Genomic DNA, 13,978 nt, shown 5'->3' with positions numbered 1-13,978 from the left:
CTGTATAAGTTTACTGTGATCTTTTTTGGTGGTGTGCAATACATGTGTTAGTGATTTTTGTTTTATTTTATCTTTTATTTATCTATACATATTAGTGCGCAATATGAAGTATTTATCACAAATGTTTTATTTTTAATTATTTTTTACTTCTGTTACCGTATGCAAAAATCTGCACTGCAACAATGGAATTTCAACGTTTTATAATAAATAAGCCTATCCTATCCTATTGTATCCTACACCTGGGAAAGAATTGGACATTGAAAAAAATCCTCTTAGGAAAAGTAACGCAGCATAAATAGCGACCAAAAATAGAGTAAAAAATTTACTGAAATTACAAAAAAGTCAACCCTTGTCCCCTGATGGTTAATACAGTCCCTATTTTGCCTCACTCATTTTATTACCTTGCCATTTTATAACACATTTTTATTATGTTCTCTCCATTATTTGAAGTAAAGTGAGCAACAAACCATTTTGTGACAAGGCCCAATAAAAGGCTCATGACCAGTTTAGAATGTCAGAGCCATGAAGGAGCCCTTTAAGAACCATTGGATTTAATCCTCACTTAAATTTTGTGCATGCAGGATATCCTCGGCAGTGCTCTGAGTGCGCCTTTGACATCATACAAGATCATCTACGCCCTGCCCATGCTCACCATCAAAGAGGACAAAGGTACGACAAGTTGACATAAAACAATTCAGCATTCAGACTCCCCCAAAAAAACAGTTTTTCCAAATGACAAAGTTTAAATGTCAGAATCAAATATCTAATTACCCTCAGGTCCACATAATTTTGAAAGGTTATGGGAAGCAATGAGGTGTGTTGATGCGTTGACATTTAGGCGGCTTCTCAAGCAGCTACATACCTCTCCTTTCCTCAATAGTTGCTCTGACACACACAGTGGCACAACCTTTGTGTACTGTGGTGGCAAAACTCAGATTTGGCCTTTAAATGTATGCCTGTTCCCTGTTCCTCTTATTTGCTTTGGCCAGGTACCGGTGTGGTCACTAGTGTGCCTTCTGATGCTCCTGATGACATCGCCGCTCTCAGAGACATAAAGAAAAAACAAGTGAGTTTCTCTGCAGAAGTTCTTGCACGTAACAAATAATGGCCTTTTCCATATTTTTTTCTGCTGTTCTGAATGAATAGGAATAGGATCCTGTGTAAATGTTCCGATTTGCTGCGTTTAGTATATAGGATGAATAAATGCCGGTTCTACTGTTGCAGCTGTTTTGCAGGACTTTTAACTCATTTTATACTTCTTTAAAACATCATATTGTTATGTCTAAACAGCACTGACAAATATTGATGGGATGCAACCTACCTGTCAATTTTCCACTTTTTCTAGAGGTAGTTAGTAACAGAGGATGGGAAAATTTTGGCCTGATTTACTAAGATCCAAACACCACACAATAAACAACACGTGCGATCTATAAAATAGCGTGTACCATAAGTGGGCATATTGCATGTAATGTGCTAACATTGCACATGCTATTTTAAACTCATGCTGATTGCCTTATTTAAATGAGGTTTTTGTGTGTACAACGCAGTTTTCGACATTGAGACACTGATCATTTACTCCACCTTCATGAGATTGCCTGTGGAGACATGTTGTACATTTCTCCTGCTTGTGTTTTGAAACAAGCAGGAGACATGTACCACTTTTTATGAGCATTTTGGAAGCAGTCCTGCAGTGCATGTACAATAAAAAACATTTTTTTTTTAGTGCTGAAGCCACGCTCATGGGACAGAGGCTGCACTTACTGGCTGAAGAACTTCAATACATTTTTTTATATAAGAGATATGTTGTTATATATTCTATGTGAAAAAAATGAATATAATCAAAAAAACAATAGGACATCAAAACGCTTGAGTAGAATTTGTTTTAATCAGCCCCTTAAGTCATCCAGCAGCTATAAAATATTAAGGATTTTCCTACATGTGTGCAATGTGTTGAACCAGCAGCACACATCTATAATCTGTAACATCTTTTCTGAATCGCAACCTAAACAAAAACATTTTTAGCACAGACTATGCATTCTGTCCTCGAGGCTGTGGATCACATCATCACATCTTATTTGTACGTCTGCAATGATTCAAAGACAAAAAAATGCATAATGAAATACTTTTTTTTTTTTTAAATGAGATGTATCATAATAATATATTACCTAAATTAAAAAACAAATAACATTTAAAATAAAACTCCAACAGATACAAAACGTTTCAATTTAATTTGTTTTAATCATCCCCTTAAGTCACCCAGCATGCAATTATAAAAGGATGTTGCTGAATAGACAATATGTTTTAATATGTTTCATTTCTGACAGTCTAAATATGTTCTCACGCACTCAGGTAGGACAAATGATTCATAGTCCATCCGTCTTTACAGCTGGAGCACCTCTTTTCTAACAGCTGTGTGTGTAACTGTCAGTTTGAAGGTACTTTTTAGTTACGCTAAATAAAATGCCATACATTAGTTGCAAATCAATGTTGATACATCACATTGTTTATGCTGTTTAACATACTTGCATCTTCAGACGCAATCCATCGCTCACTAGTTTATTAGATCAGCTTTGTGTGTGTTATCAAACTTGCACGTCTTTTAGTACACATATACCTTAAGTAGATCAGGCCCTTTGTGTATAAGACTGTTTTGCAATGCCCGGCGAGACAGGGGGGGCACTCCAGCGTGCATTTTATACGTCACACTATACGCTGGCACTTTATGGCAATATTCCGCTTGGCTGGGTTCTGTTTAAAAGGCAGAGCAAATAAATGCCAGATGTCCTGTTATGACTCAGGCATTTGCGAATGCTTTAGGTTCAGCAGACCACATGCAAATAATTTTAAAAGACAATGACTCATTATTGCTTAATTAAACTTGCATTATCTATGCCCTCAAAGGCCCTGAGAGAGAAGTATGGAATCGAGGACAAGATGGTGCTGCCTTTTGAGCCGGTAACCTCTTCTGTCATCTGTCATGTCATCTTAACCACTGCATTTATACTTAACCTCTTCATTTATACTTAACACAGATTTTGGATGATACTTCTCTCTTTCTGTGTTTCTGTTTGCATTTCAGATTCCCATTATAGACATTCCAGGTTACGGGAGCCTGTCTGCTCCTCTAGTGTGTGATGAGCTGAAGATCCAGAGCCAGAATGACAAGGATAAACTGGCTGAAGCCAAAGAGAAAGTCTACTTGAAGGGATTCTATGAAGGGGTTAGTTGGTAGTATGCACTCTCATATGCCAGAATATTGTTATAATATACATTTTTAATTATTTTGGATTGATTACAATTATATGAATTATATTATAATTATATTATATATATATTATAAAATTATATTATATTTTATTTGTATTTGTACAGTGGTATGTACCGAAAGGTCCATTGAAAACTTCAACTAATAATATGAAAACGGAAGCAGTGTTTCCCCACAAAAATAATGTATATCCAGTTGATCTGTTCCAAACACTCAAAATATTTACAAAAACATTTTTACAAAGAGAATAATTATACTTTCACAGGCAAAATACACACAATGTACAAATAAATCAGTACTAGTCAGATATTGGCTCGTGAGCAACAGAGTAGGTTTTCATTGAATGCCCACACTCCAGAATTCATGTCAGAGAGATACAGAAGCCTTCAGTTAGATTGCAGCAGTGCTCAATCTAACTAATATGCCCCCTGTTCTTCTGAGTAGTAGTAGTAGAAAACAGGACAAAAAGTAGTCAACAGCATAAATAAATAAATTAAACTCAAACTGCATTTTACGGATAAATATCAAGTTCTCAATGGTAATTGAGGATCACCGATATAAATTATACATTAGATAGATTTCTGAGCATTTTATTTGTACCATTTAGTGAAGGTTTTTGTCGACAAAGACGCAGATGAGCGGCGAGGGAGTACACCATATTCATATATGCTACAAGTTTTTTCTTCCAATACTGTTTCCTTCCTTCCTTGTCAAATTGCTGGCACTCATGTTGTATCCAAAAACGCACTGACAATAAGGATGTTCTTGCTCGCCTTTATTTACAAGACAGCGCTTAACAGCACAATACACTGTCGTGACCCCACAACTCCACAGCAGAACGCTACAACTTGCAACTTTCTTTGACCGCAAAAAAAATCACGGTGATTGAGACTTGTTTGGGCTCTTGATTCCGCAGAATCCTACATGGACAGACACACTAGTTGTTATGCCCAATGTTAAGCTTTGTGATCATGGCAAATTTTTGGCAAAAATGTGGGGTTTAAAAAACGAAGTACCACTGTCTTAATTTTTGTATTGACAGTGTATAACTGTAATACATCTTAGAGACATGTAGTACAACAACTTAATCAAAAAATATCCATCTCATAGGTTGTTTGACTGCCTAATGATTCATTTTATTCCCTTCAGATTATGTTGGTTGATGGCTACAAGGGGCAGAAAGTCCAGGATGTAAAGAAGCCCATCCAGAAGATGATGGTAGAAAGGGTAGGACAACTTCCATGACTTGCTGAAGTTTATAATGCCAGTCGACCGTTGGACTCGCTCGTATCTAACAATTTCGGCGCTGCATCGGTCCTTGGCAGGGCGAAGCCGCTATCTACATGGAGCCAGAAAAACAGGTCATGTCCCGTTCAGCGGACGAGTGTGTGGTGGCGCTCTGTGATCAGTGGTGAGTAACACGACTTGTGCAAAGCCAGTGGAAGCAGAGGAGTTGCAAGAAAAGTGAATCAGCTCCCTTGTTGTTAAAGGTATTTGGATTACGGTGATGCTGAATGGAAGAAGCAAGCCAATCAAGCCCTCAAAACTTTGGAGACGTAACAAGACTGCTTTCCTAATATTTTCAATAGTAATTAATTGTTTGAACATCTAACATCTGCACACATTGGCAGGTTTTGTGACGAGACCAGAAGAAACTTTGAGGCTACTTTGTCCTGGCTACAGGAGCATGCCTGCTCACGTACTTATGGGCTCGGTAGGTCTGGAGTTTGATCAAATAATGTTTGGTTGGTTTCCTGGAGTGGGTTCATATATATATATATATATATATATGTATGATACGTTCGATTTGTGGCAGTGTTAGCATATTGAATTTAAGTACATGGTAACAGCCAGCAGAGGGTGCAATTGCAGTTTGCTGCCTAAATAGGCTGCATCAGAAATCAAGTAATTCTGAAGCAAAGCAATGTGATGTGTAGGACCATTTTGACTTAAAATGTACCAACATATGTGATCAATACAGCATTTGTATTTGATTAAAAATGTAGTTACATTAGAACTTTGATTAACCAACTTGAACAGGATTCGTAAGTACAAAAGTTTCTATATTGAAGAAAATTTCTTAATAAGAAATAATGTAAACATGAATAATGGGTTCCAGCCTCGAAAAAAGTCCATAGTTTAGTTAAAGTTTGAACACAATGTAAAGCACTATACCGTACTGTATTTCCAACAAATATATATTTATTCCATATTTATTTTTTTTTATAACAAGGGGGTGGTTGATCAACTTCTGTTTAATAACAAAATTGAAACAACGACCACTAGCTGAACTTGCCTTCTCTAAATGAAGCCGTCACATGCGCACACACTGTCACTCACCCTGTTTTGCACTCATAGTTTGAAAGCACAATACTACCAGCCTGGGTGCTTCAATGATTAGGAATTTTAAAAAAATCCACTTTGCCTTGTTGATTAATCCTCATGGTATACATGTGTTGTGTTGACAACACTGGATATTTCTTAGGACTCAGTGAGCTAGCAAAACTACAAAAATGCTGTAGAAATGTTAAACGCTTAGCAAGAAGCAATTTGCACAGTGGCTAGCAACAGCACTGCTTTGCTGACGGAGGTTATTAAACAGGTCCACAATTGATGAGTTGCAGGCTCACATAATGGGTGAAAAACATTCGAGCACGGAGACCAGGTTTGTACAAAAAAACATATTTCTATTCTGTCAAGTTTGTAAATAGAAAAACGTTTGTATAGTGAGGTGTTCACAAATCTTAGTATTGTATTCTATGTAATACAGTATTATGGAATGGAGTAACGTTTCCCATATGGGCTAAATCAGCACATTGCTGCAAGTTTTCACTTTCAGTCCAGGTTTGGTTAATGTGTTCTAAATATTGTAGTCCCATTCAGGGATTGAATCCCAAAAATGTGTGCGTATGTTCAATACTGGTATGAAAGGAAGAAAGTGAGGTTTCCAAGGCAAAACAAATTAGCGCAACACTAACTCGGCATTACCACAGTTAGATTAGATTAGATAGTACTTTATTTATTCCGTCAGGAGAGTTCCTTCAGGAAAATTACAATTTTCAGCACAATCCCATTCAAGATCAAACAAACATTACAGGGAGACAGAACAGGATCGCTGACGGGTCTGCCGGCTTCCAGCGGCCCTTACAAAAAAGATGAGATACAAGTAAACAAGGGGGGAATGGGAGAAAAAAATTGAAGATTAAAATAAAATTAAAAAATCGGTCTTAGCCTGGGACATGGCGAGGGGGTGCAGACTGAGGCCAAGGTAAAAAAATAACTCGTAGCCATAGTACACATCCCTCTTACATGTGTGTAAGAGGGAAACATCAAACATCAAAGAACACAGAGGATACAATTAAAGCAGCGGATACAATCAGCCACTTCTACATACAGCTATGAATAAAAACTAAAAGAAACATATACACTGTGGTGGCCTCTGCGGTGTTCCACGCCATCGTCCGCTGGGGTGGAAGGAGCATGGCCAGAGACAGGAGCAGACCCAACAAAGCAACCAAGACAGCCGACTCCACTCTTGGCCAGTGTCCAGTCCGCATGGATGAGCGATGATGCGTCCAAGGAGACTGAGGTGTCCGACACCTCCTCACCCAGCCAAGACACCATGAAGCCTCTCCGTCCCAGCGATCAGTGATTGCTCTGCAGCCCTGTCCCCTCATCTGCATCTCCTTCAGTCCCTCCAAACCGACTCCGGTGTGGCAGACACCCAGCAGCTGGTCTCCATAGCCAAAAGGCTCCCGGGAGGCAGATCCAGAAGTCCACAAAAAAAGCATCACAGAGGTCACGAAAGTACCACCCCTTGTCACACAGTCCCAAAGTGTACCGGACCAAAAGGCAAAAAATTATAATAACACATGAAAAGTAAGGGAAACACAAAAGGATAACACAAGAGCACAGAGCTCCTGCCAACAGCAGCCACTACAGCAGCGCCATCTTGGAAAAAAAAAAGTCATGGTACCTTTGGAGTCTTTGTTGACATTCTAAATGTAACTTTTTTTTACAGGACATGTTAAAAAAATTAATTAATGTAACTTTTTGTTTCAGTTTGCATTTAGATGTTCGGTAGCAATGTGCTACCGAATAACCATCTCTTGTCCCTGCTTGTGTTCTTGGGTGTGTGCCTGTCACTACTTAAGTTTTGCTGGGTTGTCTAAGGAACACGGCTGCCTTGGGACGAGCATTGGCTGATTGAGTCGCTCTCAGACTCTACCATCTACATGGCTTACTACACTGTGGCCCACCTCCTCCAGGGTGGAGTGCTCAACGGGCAGGGCAACTCACCACTGGGCATCAAGTAAGGACATGACACAAGCTAACAATCCATTAAGTTCTAATGTTAATTGTTTTTTTCTTACGTTCTAGACCGCAGCAGATGACGAAGGAGGTCTGGGACTTCATCTTCTTTAAGGCATCCCCCTTCCCGAAGACCAGCATCCCGAAAGAGCACCTCCAGAAGCTAAGGAGGGAGTTTGAGTACTGGTACCCGGTGGATGTGCGCGTCTCTGGCAAAGACTTGGTGCCCAATCACTTGTCTTATTATCTCTACAACCATGTGGCCATGTGGCCCAATGACAGGTGAGGTTCCTGAGGATATATATATATTTTTTTTTTTACAGTACACAATAGATATTTGTCCTCCGACCTAATTGCTACTGCACTGTACAATAAGTTGTTTTAAAACATCTTAACACTTTATAAAGCCTTAAACGCAAACAGGTTAGCAAGGATTAGCCACTATTTTCTCAGTTGTAAAGCCACATTTAGCAGTAATGTCTTACTTCTTTACTTGTAGCGAATGGAAGCACATTGTTATATTTCAAATAATTCCTTACACTTTACAGTTACTCCTAATAATTCATTACAATTAATAAAATACTAACCTAGTTCTCAGCAGCTTATAACCCTTACTAGTGCGCTTATTGTAAATGGGTGATTTCACAACAAAATTCATCATACGTAATCATATTGTTGCTAATAGTGTTGCTTTCAATTGCCTACAGTGGAAAGTGGCCACAGGCAGTGAGAGCAAACGGGCATCTGCTCTTAAACTCTGAAAAGGTGTGTCTAAATTTTAATGCTGTTTTTTATGTTATGTAAGTGTGTCTCCTGGTGTGTTGTGTTAACAGCTGCTTGTTTTGGGCCAACAGATGTCCAAATCAACTGGAAACTTCCTCACTCTTAGCCAAGCCGTCAAAAAGTTCTCAGCAGACGGTACGCCAATTTTAAGCATCCAATCTGTGCTGTGAAGTTTCTCAGCGATAACACTTTTTCTATTTTCAATACAGTAAATATTTTGTCAGAAAAACATCATTATTTATGGGCCATTCTACTGAATCCGTGCCATTTAAAATGCTCTGAAAATTAATTTTAATTTCTGTGTTTTTACTCATCTTAGGCGACTTTTTTTTTTTGTACAAAATGCCAAGAACTGGAAATAACATCAGTGAGGTTTCTTTTGTATAGAATTAGCAAATAAATTAATTTGTATGGCCTCTTGCATTAACACCATGCGGTTGTTTAGGGCAGGGCTTCCTAACCTTCTTGACCTTGGGGTCCAACTTTTCCACTACAAAGTGACCTGGGGCCGACTCAAAATTACCACGGATTTATTCATCTTACTCTTGATTTTAAACTTATTCAATAATTATATATCTCATCTGCCTAATCTAACAGTTTTCAACCATGTCGAATAAAATAAAATAATGTGTCAATCACAAAGAGTATAATTTTTTTAACACCTAAACCTTAGGCTGATTAGAGACTGATTAGAGAAATAAAAACTAATCAAATATACTGCATAAGATGGAACTAATAAATATGATATATAAATCTGTCAGTTATGGAATACATTTTACTGTCAAAGTTCAATAACAATATTGTTTTCATCAAATTAAGAATGTTTTACAAAGTCTACACTCCTTGCAAAAATGCAAAATGGTTCTTTCCTCCTCGTAGTGGCAAACCCTCCTTGAAACACTTCACTGTTATTGATGTGTTAAGACATTGATGTCATATCGTCGTATTTGGGCATTCACCCACACCAGGATGAGGAGAAAAAAAAGACAAAAATCACGTTTAATTTTACTTTTCCATATCATAGCACATAATTGTGGTTCAAGGTTCCTTCAATTAACATTGATTCAAAGTTTGAAACAAAAGCGACACTGGTTTTTAAAGACAGGGGAGGCTTGACACCATTAGATGCACTAATAAAAATAATATTTATAAATAATTATGTATTATTACAATCCAGTAATGATAATCTTACATAAATCAGATAATCACTACCTCACAATATGAAGTAAAGGAAAAATTCACAGATTCATAATAATAATTAAGTGATTAATAGGTTGTATGATGACTCAAACTTCCAAATCTTGGTGGCATTACAAGCTGCATGCAAAACCCATAATTTTACTCGTGTTTTAAAAAGCTAGTTTCAGCCAAATTTAAGTCAATAATTTGTTTTTAGCGCATGTCAACATACCAAGTGTGTGCATGTGGGCGACAATATTAGGTTTAGCATGGGTTGGGGGCCTTTCAGGAGTCTACTAATGATATAATAATAAATAAGTAATACTAAAGACCAATGGGGCCTCAAAAACACAAGCACATTACAGTGATGTAACAAAATAAAAAATAAAAAAACATCAAAAGAAATAATTTAGGCAACAAGACTGTGCTGATATCCAACCACCCAGTCATAGTTGAAATATCAAGTACACAAAAAAAGAAATGTTTGGACATTTTGTAGTCTAACAGGAACTGAATAAAAACCAATTCATTGACATAACAAAAGCTTAAAATATAATTTTAAATGTTGTTCATTAAATATTTCATCAGATAAAATCGTAGAACACTTTGCTGCATAAAACAACTTTTTCTGTTTGTGTGTTTTGTGACTATAAAAAAGTATGAAAAAACCCCCATTAATAAAACGTGTTACCAGTTTTTCCTTATCGTGGGTTCACACATTTTATTTCCTGGGCATGCAAATGGCACTTACTTGGTGGAATGGCCATTATAGTAATACTAATATGTGTAACTATGCAACATTGTCTGGCTACAAATAAAGACTATTAGTGATGCACATCCTCCCCAAGACAGAAGAGCATTAATTGCCTCCTTTTTTGTTCATCAACTGTGAATAATTTCACATTTGTGCCTGACAAAGAATCTCCTTGATTTTCCTCCCAACACCTTGTTTTTCCGCTTATACTTTGGTTTGAGCCTTGTTGAATAATGAATGGAAGTGTGTGTCTGTGAAAGAACCTCATGTTCTGACAGCAGACCGACATATTAAGTTCACGGCCCATCTTTCAGTACTCCGCGGTGCCTGTCGGGCAATGACGGAGGGTTTCCGATCGTAGATGTAGGAGACCAAGAGCCCGGGTTTCATTGTCTTAACACAGAGATAGACGTATTCGGTTCACCTCACATCTTTGGGGTTTAGCTTTGCTGTCTCCGTGCTGATGCACAGGTGTGCTGTTCATTATTCCTTTGCAGTTCACTAGTTTGACAGCTGTGTGTGTTTGTGTGTGTGTGTGTGTGTGTGTGTGTGTGAGCGCGCGTCAAAATCCACTGTCAGAGGGTCGGCAAGCAATAGTTAAAGCATCTTGATTACTTCAATGCACGATGTAACAACTGATTAGCAGCCTACACTTTAATCGACGTCTTATCTCAATTAATTGGCGGGTGTTTCTTCCATTTGAACCTACTCAGTGGTCTAGTGGTTTAGAGTCTCCGCCTTGAGATCGGTAGGTTGGAAGTTCAAACCCTGGCCGAGTCATACCAAAGACTATAAATCAAGGATTGTGATTGGGGGTTAAATCACCACAAATGATTCCCGGGGGCGGCACCGCTGCTGCCCACTGCTCCCCTCCCCTCCCAGGGGGTGATCAAGGGGATGGGTCAAATGCTGAGGACAAATTTCGCCACACCGAGTGTGTGTGTGACAATCATTGGTACTTTAACTTTAAACATATAAATGTCTCTGACCAAAAAAGTGTAACGAGCATTTATTTACCAATGTGTTTTTACACAGAACCCAGCAAAGAGAGATATTGCCGCAACTGTGAACTTTCGCACCGCAACTTGACATCCCACACTCCGATCATTAGAGATTGAAAAAATAATAAAAAAGATAACTAAATGCAAAATGAATCAGCACCAATATTTAATGTAATGTATTGCCACGTTTGACTTTTTCCCCACAAAAGACAAAACAAAGTTTTCTCCAGAAGACACTCTTAAAAGTTGTGAAAATGCAAACTTTCACAGGCATAACAGGTGTTAGCATAGATATAACAAAGAGTGTCAAATGATCATCTTTATTGCGAATAATTAATTACTATAATATTTAGCGCTGTGTTTTTTTTTAGTCTCGTCAATCGAACTGTCTCTGTATGTCTGCGAGTTGCCTCGCCCTCTTCTTGTGATTAAGTGAAAGCAACAAGAGTTCTGCCATGGTTTGTATAAGTCTGAATGCCGTGTTATTCTTAGCATAGAGGAGACCAGTGTTTTTTAACCATAGGGCCGGGCCTATTGTTGGAAAGCAGCAATATGTTTTACATACTGAAAATAAGTCATAAGTCAATTGATTTAATTTATTGAAAATGTAAAAATATGTGCCATTATTACATGTTTTTTTATTGTAAAAACAAAAAAATATACTACCTATTAACGATTCATCCCAGTGTCCTTGTTTCAACTGTATTGCGTATTTTGCAACCGTATGGAGCGCAATGTGCCAGCATTCTCTCTGTCTTTGTTTCCCTGCTATCAACAACAATGAAATACCCTGACACTTTGTCCCAACTAGCTTACTTGGGCCTGCATTGGGCACGCAGCTGAAAGGGGCGTGATATACCTAGTGATATCCATGGATGTTAAAACGTCCTCCTCCGCCCTCAGGTATGCGTTTGGCTCTGGCCGACGCCGGCGACACAGTGGAGGACGCCAACTTCGTGGAGACCATGGCGGACGCTGGCATCCTGCGCTTGTACACCTGGATCGAATGGGTGAAGGAGATGATAGCCAACCAGAACAACCTGAGGACCGGACCTGCTGACACCTTCAACGACCGCGTCTTTGCAAGGTAGACACTCCTATTTTGTAATAAGATTCAGAGGTTCCTTTGGATACTTGAGGATTTTGTGTCTTGGTCAGCGAAATGAATGCAGGAATCTTAAAGACAGAGCAACACTATGACAAAATGATGTACAAGGAGGCTTTGAAGAGCGGCTTCTTTGAGTTCCAGGTAAGCATAATTCAGTCATTTTTGCAAGCAAGTGTTCTTTTCTTGCATCTTTCCAATAAAATCGACTTTATGGACATGGCAAAGTACTAAAGAAAGCTGTTCAAAATCCAACCCTAAACATTATTGATAACGATTCATCCTTCACACAGGCTGCCAAAGACAAGTACAGAGAGCTGGCGATTGAAGGCATGCACAAAGAGCTGGTGTTCCAGTTCATAGAGAGACAAACGCTACTGCTGGCCCCCATCTGTCCACACCTGTGCGAGTACACCTGGGGTCTGCTGGGCAAGGTAAGACACATGCACATTTGCCACCTCCCTTACAGAAGCTGCCAACTGGCTGAGAGTTGAGTTAAAACCAGACTTTGATCTGTTTCCTCCCCACCTTTTGTGTTATCTTCTCTTGAAAAGAGACGTTTAAAAGACAAGCTCTAGTAAATATTCATGAGAACGCCAGCCTGGTTTATTTAAGCGCTCTTCCTCTTGATGACCACCAGGAGCTCGTCTTCACACGCACACACGTCCTCTTGCCGTCGATAAAAGGAAGGCGCGCACACTTTATTTGTGCGTTCCAACAACACTACCACCTCAAAGGGCCAAGAATATTTTTAACGCTCTAATGTACAAGTACAAAAGAACACCGCTGTGCCTTAGAGATGGGTATTTTTTGGTTGTTGCCTAGCAACATGCACCTGAAGCCCATACAATCAGGTTTCAGTTCTTCCACTAGCTAAAAGCATATTATAAAAAAAATACTTAATCCAGGATTCTAAAGTTGTCTGTTCTCCACCAACAGACCACATCCCTGATGAAGGCTTCATGGCCCGCCGCCGGTCCAGTGGATGAGATTCTCATCCGCTCTTCTCAGTATCTGATGGAGACGGCACATGACCTCCGACTGAGACTCAAAGCTTATATGCTCCCACCTAAAAATAAGGTAAAACACAGGGAAATGCCAGCCAACATCGTGCACATTTGAGTGGTTACTATAGTATGTGCAGTTTTGTGAACTGTAATGAAAATATAAGGCTTGACATTTATAATGTATCTTCAGGCGTGCCTGTGAACACTAATCTGTATGGAAAAGGTTTAGAATATTAATTGGTCAGTTTTGCTCACACTTGTTCAATCGGCTATTTTTTGGCAAGAAATGTGTTAATTAATTGGACTATAACGGCTGGTTTTCTGTACATTTTTTGAATGAAAGTACTGTGGTGGCTTTAATATATACTACATTTGAATGTGTGCATGTGTGCGTATATACAGAATGTGTATATGTATGTATGTGCATATGTATTTATATATATTAGTTATGGTTTGAGTTTATTTCGAACATTCATACAATTACAACATGATACATCACAATTTCCAGTTTCTCTTTTCAACATATTTCGAAGAGTAGGGATGCAGCATAGTTTATATAATCCCACCCCTTTT

General features: G+C 38.6%; 1 protein-coding gene across 2 annotated transcripts in view; it reads left to right on the top strand.

The window, feature by feature from the left end:
• Positions 1–13,978, top strand: part of LOC133551691 (leucine--tRNA ligase, cytoplasmic-like) — a 48,396-nt gene that overhangs the window by 17,690 nt on the left and 16,728 nt on the right. For both annotated transcript variants that reach the window (XM_061898664.1, XM_061898663.1), the window contains exons 11-26: positions 582–669; positions 990–1,066; positions 2,902–2,955; positions 3,080–3,220; positions 4,415–4,492; positions 4,591–4,676; positions 4,756–4,821; positions 4,897–4,979; positions 7,439–7,577; positions 7,646–7,858; positions 8,284–8,341; positions 8,431–8,494; positions 12,197–12,380; positions 12,452–12,542; positions 12,692–12,832; positions 13,338–13,478. In XM_061898664.1, coding sequence (XP_061754648.1) covers positions 582–669; positions 990–1,066; positions 2,902–2,955; positions 3,080–3,220; positions 4,415–4,492; positions 4,591–4,676; positions 4,756–4,821; positions 4,897–4,979; positions 7,439–7,577; positions 7,646–7,858; positions 8,284–8,341; positions 8,431–8,494; positions 12,197–12,380; positions 12,452–12,542; positions 12,692–12,832; positions 13,338–13,478 — 1,704 coding nt within the window. The remainder of the gene's footprint in view (positions 1–581; positions 670–989; positions 1,067–2,901; positions 2,956–3,079; positions 3,221–4,414; positions 4,493–4,590; positions 4,677–4,755; positions 4,822–4,896; positions 4,980–7,438; positions 7,578–7,645; positions 7,859–8,283; positions 8,342–8,430; positions 8,495–12,196; positions 12,381–12,451; positions 12,543–12,691; positions 12,833–13,337; positions 13,479–13,978) is intronic.

This window comes from Nerophis ophidion, linkage group LG04 (assembly GCF_033978795.1).
Source record: "Nerophis ophidion isolate RoL-2023_Sa linkage group LG04, RoL_Noph_v1.0, whole genome shotgun sequence".
Taxonomy (NCBI): domain Eukaryota; kingdom Metazoa; phylum Chordata; class Actinopteri; order Syngnathiformes; family Syngnathidae; genus Nerophis; species Nerophis ophidion.
This window is presented reverse-complemented; position numbering and strand designations above follow the sequence as displayed.